The following is a 10,169-nucleotide window of genomic DNA, read 5'->3' as shown; positions in this document are numbered from 1 at the left end:
TGAACTGCTTTACATGTTAATTGGCAAGCACATTTGCTGCCTTGACACTGCAGCAAGAACTGTATTGCCTTGGTTGGCAGTTTTTTTTTTTAACGGAGCAAGGACTGAGGAACAATAAAGGGCTCTCCATGAAGTCACTCCTCTGGGCTCTGAGAAATAGGCAAACCTCTCCTCCCCCACCACACCTAATTTGACCTTCAAACAGCAACAGAGGTTTTGAGTGTCTTCCCCTCATTATATTCCCCTTTCAGCCTCTTGAGAAAGAAGGGCTCAAGTTCATAATAAGTGATGGCAATGAACATGCCATCTAAATATGACACACTGTGAAGCTCCAAAGTAGCACCTTATCTTCAACCATCCCACCTGGGCTGCCAGGCTTCTCAGTTTAGTATCCTTGGCCTTCTGTACTCAGCCGATACGATACCAGATTCAGCCACTTCCTATGGGGGGTCCTGCTGCACAGTGAGTTTCTATGAACTCTGTGCCCCTGCCTCTAAAGAGGTGCTAGTACTTATCCACTCAAATGGCATTACTGTCCCTGGACTTGCTAGATTCCTTGTCATCAGTATCCTATAACGTTTGCCTGGCCTCCCCTGGTTTCCTGCTAAAACTAAAGCTTTCACTCTTTTCTTGCTCTCGGCCATTAGTGGAAGCAGAAGCACAATTAAGGAAGCTTAGCACGCTCCTCTGCACTTCGGCCCCTATGAAACGCTTCCCTAGCAAAGTATCCAGAGTTACCCAGTGGGGTCAGCGCTACAAAATGGCAATGTAAACTCATACGCATTTAGGTCATATCTATTCTACAGACTAGTACCGGTTTTATACTTCTTAAACTGTCATGACTTTGCCCAAAAAAAATCCTGAGAATTGTAGTTTTGATGACATGTGAATATTAATCTATCACTGCACTTCCTTAAATAAAGCAAAACAGTACATTGATATCTCACCTAAAGGATCATGGACTTCAATTGCTGGAGAAGGACCACTCAGTGACACTGTAACCTCTTTCAAGCTGGGATCGAAAGGGATTTGCCAAGTGTTGACTGCTGAAGTAAGGTGGTCTGTGGACAAGAGATGAACTTTGGACGCTTGCACTGCTTCTTCTACCCATTTCAGTACCTACAAGAGAAGAAAATACCATGTGACGGAAGACAAGACAGTTTCTGTATTGTAATCTTTTGAATATATAGCTTGCTTTGCAAAACAACACCTCCTAAAGCCATGCCCAAACCTTTCAGAAGTCAAACAGTTAGCTCTCAACACATTTGACCAAAGAACCATAGCGTCACCTGTTTCCTACCCAAAGCCACTGTACACCTTCCTAGCCCCAGTCAAACCTGCCTAGGCCCATGAGCCATTGGCACCCAAATCAGTTAAGCTAAAGTCTTCATCTGTATTGGACAAGAGGCAACCCACTCAACCATCTACCCCTATGATTGCCAACCAATCAGTACTTTATTGGTCCAATCAGTAAAATCATGTCCAGCAACCAACATTGGGATCTCAAAAGCCTGTCAATTCCAAATACTGCCAGGTTCTATCTCAACTCCCTCCATCCTGCCAGATGACTCTGAATTTCTCTCTCTGTTCTTTCAAACATGCCCTTGTACCACTGCCTCCTTTGACTCTAGTCCTTGGTCTACCCAGAAAGCCAATACCAAGATAACTTGTTTTCCCCTGTAGCTGCCAAGGCTCTCATGGCTAGAAAGCCTACAAAAGTTGGGAAATTCCAGTGTCCGAAGGCTCACGCATACAGCTTTTTCCATTTTGATTCGCATCCCCTGGGTATGCAATTCAAGCAAGGCCAAAGTGTGAAGATTAAAAACTCCATCAAAAACAATAGTGGTGAAGTCAAAAACCACACTAACCCAAAACCTTTAAAAATAGACTGTAATTCTATAAGCTTTGGCATGTTACATGCAGCTTTAGGTTTCTTTGTTTTTGGACCAGTCTTAAAACATGGAATAGAAAGCAAAGAACACCCTTCCTTGCATTCCGTTAAATTCACTTAGCTTAACCTTCTTGTAAAAAAGATGAAATTAAGAAACTTACTACATACAAAGCAGACCAGTGGACAGTATGGACAACTGTAAAGGGCACCATATAGATATTCACCCAGTACAGTTTGGCTGCCCACAGGTTGGACAGTAGAACCATTCTTGATCAATCGATCTAGCCATCTTTATTATTATTATTATTTCACTAATAACAGAGAAAAGCCACTTTAAATGCCCAAGAGGAAGACAAAGTGGGGTATAAATTTGTGAGTAAGTAGGTAGGCAAGTAGGTAAGTAGGTAAATAATGCTTCTAGAGCTTTTCCTGCCCTATAAGATAGGCCATAATGATTATTCCCATACTGCAGATAGGGTTGACTGAGGCTGGTAGCAGTTTGCCTAAGGCTACATGATGAGTTCACAGTGGAAGTGAGATTTGAACCAGCAACTTCTAAGCTCACAGCTGGCTGAAAATCATGTCATCTTCCTGCTGCTGCTTATTCTATCTCACCCAGCTTGGCACATAAACAATAAGAGGATTAGGTGCAAGAAAACACCCCTTCAGATGCAATTGCAATGAAATTGTAAGCATGCTATAGAATTTGTGGAATATATTGGGCTGGTTTATGCATGCACACATATCATATTTGAACCTATAATCACAAATCTCCCAGCAGAAAACTGACAGAGGTGATATCACCTTCCTTCCAAGGAAGGAAAGGTGATCTCTATTCTGTTATCTCATCTTCTAAAAAATACAGGTTTATTTTAAAGACACAGGTCTCTGATATGTCTATGGTCATACCAGAAGACAAAGTTGTCCATTACCCCAAGTGTGAGAGAAAGGAGGTATATGCATTCTAAATGCATTGCAATGCAAATGCACATCCATCAATGTATGGTGCAGGTAGGAATGGGCATCGGTATCTGATTTGCTCATACAGTAAGTGTGCTATGTGCATAGATTTATAGATTTCTCTGGTTGGATCAGGGAGATGATCTGGTAGCAGCACCAGTTCAAATTAAAGGTTAGAATCTTGTGCAATATTGATATGAAGAGGTGTCAGCCAACTTTAAATGTGATAAAAATGCATTCGATCAATGCAAATGACTTCATATCGCCTGCTGAGGTGTTTTTTTTTAAATCTTGAAAATTTGGAACATATTTAGAATCCAGTTTTAAAACAAACACTCCATCTTGACCCGACACATTTTATTATCAAGTCAAAGCCAGCTGTGTTAGCATGTGGTCTACTTAGAAACCAAGTTTATAAAGGCAAAGGGCAAATTAGCAAGTTTGCAGTGCTGCCTAGAGACAAACAACGCAGAGCCAAAAAAGGAAAACCTGGCATAAAAGTGTCCTGTGAACATCTTCATAAAGTTCACTTCAAGTGTGCAGATGTACAAAAGAAAACTGAGAGGAAAAGTCACTCTCCATAGTTATTCATCATATCATAATCATGAGTTCTACTCACCCAAAGCGTGGAAAGTGGTTTAATCTAATGCAGTTGATTTTTCATTTATAACCAAGCCCAGCCACTCAGGAAGGTTTACAAAATTTCAACATGTTGGTTTCAGGCGAAAAAGTTATTACCCTTCTACACAGGCTGCTTGCAAACCAAGGCACAAAAACTCAGACCCAAAAATTTAAGATCAAAGGCAGTTTATTCACAATCTGATGCAGACTTATACAAACATTTTTCTCACATCAAGATTCTTGAAACTAGAAGACCAGGAGCCCTAAATAGCTGCCCCTGGATGCATGTAAGTATGATAAAACAATAGTTAAAAACAGATTAAAATACACTCTCCTGTACTGCAAAAGTCAGCAAACAAGAAGCTATATGTACACAAGAAGGAATCAGCAAAGGACACACCCTTTAGAAAGACCATTAAAGGGAACTTCCGGTTAGGGAGGCATGGCAGGCTGATGGCTGCTGGAAGCTCTGCTTATCTGCAGATACGTCTGTGGATTTAATTTAAACACCCCTGGATTGAAAGGGGTCTTGGCATGAGATTAACCATAATTAACTCCAGAACGTTCCTGTTTTGTCTTCCTGGGGCGAAGGCTCTGGGTGTAAAACAGTTTCAGAGCGAAGGAGTTGGAGACTATCGAGCTCAGCCACGGACGTAAATGTAAGCCTGACCCCCCTTCCTACAGCTTTATTTTTCTGGGGCACGTAGAGGAGAACAGAGCTGGGAAAGAGCAAGAAATATTTGGACTTGAAAGATAAAGAAGGACCAACATTAACAAGATAAGAAGTATTAAAGGACTAAGAATTAAATGCCCAGTCAGGTGGATTTTCAAGCTGGGATCGAGACTGTCGAGAAGAGAAGAGTTTTTTTATAAAACCCTTTTGGAGTTTATTACTTTGGAGGTTTTTTTTTTCTTATAAAACTCTACTGTGTGTGGGACAAAAGAAAGACAGTCTCGTCTTTTTGTTGTGTTGAAAAAGTTTTTTTTCTTTTCTCCCTGAGCATATCAGTTGTGTTTACCATCTCTTCTGGGAAGTGAGAAGTTTGTTATGGTTACAATACTTTGTTTAAATTACTAACATTAATAATAGAATTAAACTAAAAGGCTGCTTGTTGAGCTTTTTGCATAAAGGAGTATACAGATATCTGGTGGTAAATTAAGATAACTACTTGTGAAGTGTTACAGATTGGAACACCTGTGGAAATTTAAGATCATTACCTGAGGATTGTGAAAGACTGAGATTTTTAAAGGGAAAATGTCCACCAGGAGACGTAATACGTTGGAACAGATACATAAAGAGAAATCCCCACCAAGATCATCAGGGAAAGAGTTGAATCTGGAAGCTATTCAAGACTTACTAATGAAGATGGAAAATCGTTTGCAGAAAAAAATAGAAGGGATGGATGGGAGATTCGAAACATTACATCAAAAAATGCAGGAGATGAATTTACAGATGCAAACAAACATGTCACGTTGGGATAAAATGTGGGAAGAAACAGAGATAAAGATAAAAGGGATAAATGATACAATGAAAGTTCATGAGACAAAATTTGAGGATTTAGAAGTCAGAGATGATAGGAATCGGGATATGTTGGCATTGATGGAACAGGCGCAAAAAGAAAATATTTTAAGATTCAGAGCTATACCAGAAAAGGAAGGAGAGGAGATAAGAGCCAGGATGAGAGAAATCTTGGCAATTTGCTTGAAAAGTGATCCTAATGAGATGGAGTTGGAGATAGAGTCTACAGAGTAAATAAAAGGATTGCAAGGTTGAGAAAGCTTCCAAGAGATATATTAGTGCATTTCATAAGAAAAAGGACAAGAGATAGGGTTTTACAGCAACATGCAAAGATGAAGCTTACAGTAGAAGGAGTACAGATTATTGTGATGAAGGAGGTTCCACTTAGAATTCTAAAGAAAAGGAAAGAATATGGCTTTCTGGTAGATGTTTTGAAACAGAAGAAAATTATCTTTAGATGGTGTGAATTGGAAGGAGTTATCTTTAAATTTCAGAGTAGAATGTATAGAATAGATACAGTTCAGAAAGCTAAAGATTTTATGAAGGAATTCAAAGGAGGAGGAGAAAGAAGAGAACAGGAAAATCTAAAGGATATGCAACAAACCCAAATAGACTTTCAAATAATTAGTTCAGAAGATTAGCTATGGAGTATAAGTTTTTATCTTGGAACATTAATGGAGCTAATGCTCCAAATAAGAGAAAAAAAATATTTTATTATTTGAAGAAACTTAAAAAAGATGTGATTTGCCTTTTAGAGATGCATATAAAAAAGGTCATACAAACTACTTAATACAGAGAAAGTTAGGACAAGAATTTTTTTCAACAAATTCAAAGAAGAAAAATGGAGTGGTTATGTATGTTAAAGATTATTTAAAACCAAAACTTGTGTTTGCAGATGAAAAAGGCAGGTGGTTGGCTGTGGAAGAAAGACCATTAAAGGGACCACATGCAATTTCATTTTTAAAGAACTAGATACTCAACTAATGAATACTACTCAGTGTTGTTATTCCCCAACACAACAATCCTCCCTTAGTGCATCACATCATTTCTTATCCTCCCAATGCCTAGCTCAGCAGTTTCTAAACAGAGCACCATGACAAAGTAACCAGAGAGTTAGATACGAGTCCAAAGTGACCCACCCACTTAGAGGTTGCCCACTACATCTCTGCATGATTTACTGCTCTGGCCTTCCCCCTTTCATTCTGCTGGAATAGAGTAATTCTGCTGGGTGTCTGATGAAATGTACCATCCACAGCAAAGACCTGGCAGAATTACTGTCAGAGGATGCTGCTAGCCCAAGTAACTGCAAGGCAACTGCAGTATTTTCAATAAACTAGAGAAGTGATTCAGACAGAAGCACAACAAAACAACTTATCTGAGGGCAAGAAACTCACTCTTACAAATAAGTCCACAAAAGTTATTGGCTACTATGTCTTTTATCAGCCAAGGTGCTGAACATAATATTAGTCATCCATGGACTACAAGTAGAAAAAAGAACCAAGTTTTAAAAAGCTCCCCTAACTAGTCAGCTGGAGGCCATTCTTAGGACCAAACCACACGTGACATTAATTTCGCCACTGCAAGCACACCAGGGCTGATTCCTTTTGTAAACAGCACATGCAAGAAAACCTGATCTGACTGCGACCATGGCAGGGGCCTTGATTCTTGAGGACAAAATTCTTGAGAATTTTGAGCATTTTGAAAATTCTCCTTCCTCTGGAGACTGCACATCAAAATGCTACTATTGGCTCTTCAGATCTAGAGAGGAGAAGCACCAACTCATTGGCCACCTAGGAAAGCTTTCTTTCTTTCTCCACAGATACACCCTCCCTTTCCCTGAATTTTTCAGTTCTGTTGGTCATCAATATTGTTTTGGTACCCGCTTTCTGTTGCAGTATTTTATTGTTTTATTGGGGTTAGTTTTATAACATATTTTAATAGAAACACAATATTTAATATTGCTGTAAGCTGCCTTGGTGGTCCCTCTGATGAGACAGAACAGTGGCCTAGAAATCTTTTAAACAAAGAAATATTTCTTGTTGGCATCTTTCAGTCTCGGAAGACTATGGTATCACGCTCTGAATAGTGTTCTGGAACAGAGTGTCCTCTCCAGTGTGCAAAGCCTGGGTAAAGTAGATATGGAGGATAGACTATTACCCATGCAGCAAATCCCCCCTCTCCACATCGCTGAAATGGTTCAATGGAAAGGCAGAAGCCAATACGGTTGGTTCCAGCGGCGTCGCAGGAGTTGCCAGAACGTGACTGTGTTCAGCCATGAACTGCCTCAGGGACTCCGGCTCCGGATTTTGCCTCAAGGTTGACTCCTGAAGCCTTTTCCATAACTGGATGTAGCCACAAGGCAGTGGAGGTTTGGGCAGTGGAGGTTTCCCCTGGGGGCTGGGGATAAGAATAGGCCCTCAGTTTGGCTTTACTTGTTGTAAGAGGCGACTAAACAGCCACCGGGTAGATGGGACTCCTTAGCCTGGGAAGGCAGCTCATCTGAAAGAAGGAAAACTTTGATCCCAAAGAAATATCATATGCTTCCAATTTACTCATGTTCCCAGGAATATCTGAAGAGGACACCTGCAGAGAACCTGCAAAAGCCAATGCCTTCCACAAGGAGGGAGTAATCTGTCCAGTGATTTCTTGGCTAGGGGGAATTTGAAACCAAGTTGAAGATCCATTGCCTAGTCCATCGGTTTGCTGTGTGGACAGAGGAAGCAGGCAGCCTCGCTCTGGAGAAGTGGCTGCTTTGACTCTCACACTGCAGGAGCAGTGAAAAAGGAGCAGCTGCTGCTGCTTTGCAGCATCTCCTGCTGTGTGCAAGAGGAAGGCTGCAACCCATCCTCCTTTACCTGGGAGTAAGCCCGTTGACTATTATGGGGCTTACTTCTGAGTAGACATGCCTAGGATTGGGTATCAAGTCCCTTCTCTGCCTTGCCTGTTGATTGGACAACCAGAAAGGCCTGGAGGAGATCTGGGCTGAGTGAGAATGAGGAAGCCATTGAGTCTGCTTGAGGCCACCAGCCTAAGAATGAGCTGGCTGAGGCTCCTTCTAAGTGCAGCTCCCCAAAGCGACCCTCCTGCCTTGCCTTTCAGAGGAGTGGCATTGTGCCACAATCCTATCCACACTTTCCTGGGAGTAAACCCCATTGACTGTAATGGGACTTACTTCTGAATAGACATGCCTTGGCTGGGCTCTCAAGTTCCTCTCCTAGCCTCACTTTCCTGGGAGTAAGCCCCGTTAACTATAATGGGACTTACTTCAGAGTAGACATGCCTAGGATTAGGCTTTAGGTCACACTTTTTTTATGAAATACAGGAGCAGGCAATTGGGGGGGGGGATGTGAGGCAAGTGATTCTGGACCTTTGGAAGGTGTGGACCAGTGAGGGGAGGGACAGCAGGAGACGTGCTAACTGCAATTATGAAATTGGATAATTGTCCCTGTGGGGATGGGGTGGGGGAGAGGAGAGAGAATTGCCAATTGCCTGCTCCTGTATTTGAGAAAAAAGAGTGCAACCAAAAACCCAATCCTAGGCATGTCTACTCAGAAGTAAGTCCCACAGGCACATTCCCCCCATGCCCCCCCCCAGTCTTTGGCTCCAATCCTAACCACACTCTCCTGAGAGTAAGCCCCACTGAACAAAACAGGACTTACTTCTGAGTAGACCTGGTTAGGCTTGTGCCCTTTGTCATGTAATGATTTAATTGTATTAAATTATATTAATTAAAAATTAATTGCAATATAGTAATTTAATGTAATTAAAAAACTGGGAGTGTGCCTTGACAATTTTAGTGCCTTGACAGTGTGCCATGAGCTGAAAAAGGTTGAAAATGGCTGCCCTAGGCATTGGACCATGCTGGCCAAAGGAAATAATGAAAGTGAGAATGATAAAAATGCATAAGAATATAATGGGCTCAGAGAGAAAAAAATCATTCTGTTTTAACAAAAAACATTCTTACATTCTCATATTCATGAGGAAAATGTTTAAGAAGTCTTGAGCAATGGTGTGAAATTTCATCCAAGAAATTTATGAAATTCATCCAAGAAATGGTGTGAAATTTCATTCCCCAAGAACATGCACGCTCTGTGATATCTTTCACATCTCTGAATAGCTTGGAGAATATACACCGCCATCAAGGCTGAACCTACAAAAGCCTGAGAGTTCTTTGAACACTTGCAACTCGCACTGATAGAGTGCTCTAAGCCCTAGAAGAGTTACCAATTGGAAGTATGAAGCCTCTTTCAAGCTAGTAAAAGCTCTCCATACAGCCTGATAATTGCCCAGCACTATCCAGAACTTCAGCTGTAAGGGCTTGGGATCAGTTTGTATTATTATTAATGGGATTGTTTGTTATTACAATGAGGCTGGAGTCCAAAATAACTTTTAAACTTCAGTATATGCTACTATTTTCCAATCTCTCCCACTTGCCTAATGATCTTGACCCTTGTACAAACCAAGGGAACCAGACTAGAAGAACAAGACCTTTGTAGCTTTACACACTAGAGACAGAGCTCATGCTAGTAATATTAACCTTTGGAAAGCACAATGTGCTTTTTATAGAAAAAACGTTATACAATGTGTTTGTTTTGATGACAAAAACACCTTTGTTATATATATATAACTTGTGTAAAACAGCAAAATGAAGAATGTTATATATTAGAGTGCTAAAAAATACAGCTGGAATCAAGAGGAACTGGCATGTTTTGTTTATTGAAAAAATTTATATCCAGCCTTTCCAAAAGCTCAAGACAGCTAGCAACAATTCATAATAAATAATACAAATCCTTAAAATAATAAATACACCATATAAAATATATACTAATAAATGTAACCATACCTTTTCCATGTTGTTTTATAGAACCAATAATAAAATACAATCATTAACCAATTAAGATCCAAAACATTAAAACCCCACAGGGGTGAAATAAAGTAAAAATAGAAATATAGGTTGAGTCTTGTTATTCTCGAGGGTTCTGTTCCCAGAACTAACGTGGATGGCAAAAATTACACTAAAGCAAATCCATTTTAAAAACAATGTCCCTTTGCTCCAGTGATTTAAAAACAACCTTGCTGACCTTTGTGCTCTAAGATAGAGTTATTAAGCAGACAATCCATAAATCAGCCTCTCTCAGGGCGCTTGGAAAACTTCACTCGGAGCCAGCAACCCCTTCC

General features: G+C 40.5%; 1 protein-coding gene across 1 annotated transcript in view; it reads right to left on the bottom strand.

Annotated features, from left to right (window-relative positions):
* Window positions 1-664: 664 nt before the first annotated feature.
* Window positions 665-10,169, bottom strand: part of LOC136648428 (hemicentin-1-like) — a 69,750-nt gene continuing 60,245 nt past the window's right edge. The window contains exons 6-7 of the mRNA XM_066624540.1: window positions 948-1,119; window positions 665-753 (exon numbers count right to left, since the gene is read on the bottom strand). Of these exons, the coding sequence (XP_066480637.1) occupies window positions 665-753; window positions 948-1,119 (261 nt within the window). The remainder of the gene's footprint in view (window positions 754-947; window positions 1,120-10,169) is intronic.

This window comes from Tiliqua scincoides, chromosome 4, assembly GCF_035046505.1.
Source record: "Tiliqua scincoides isolate rTilSci1 chromosome 4, rTilSci1.hap2, whole genome shotgun sequence".
Classification (NCBI taxonomy): Eukaryota; Metazoa; Chordata; class Lepidosauria; order Squamata; family Scincidae; genus Tiliqua; species Tiliqua scincoides.
The sequence above is the reverse complement of the archived record's forward strand: the minus strand, read 5'-3'. Positions and strand labels throughout refer to the sequence as shown.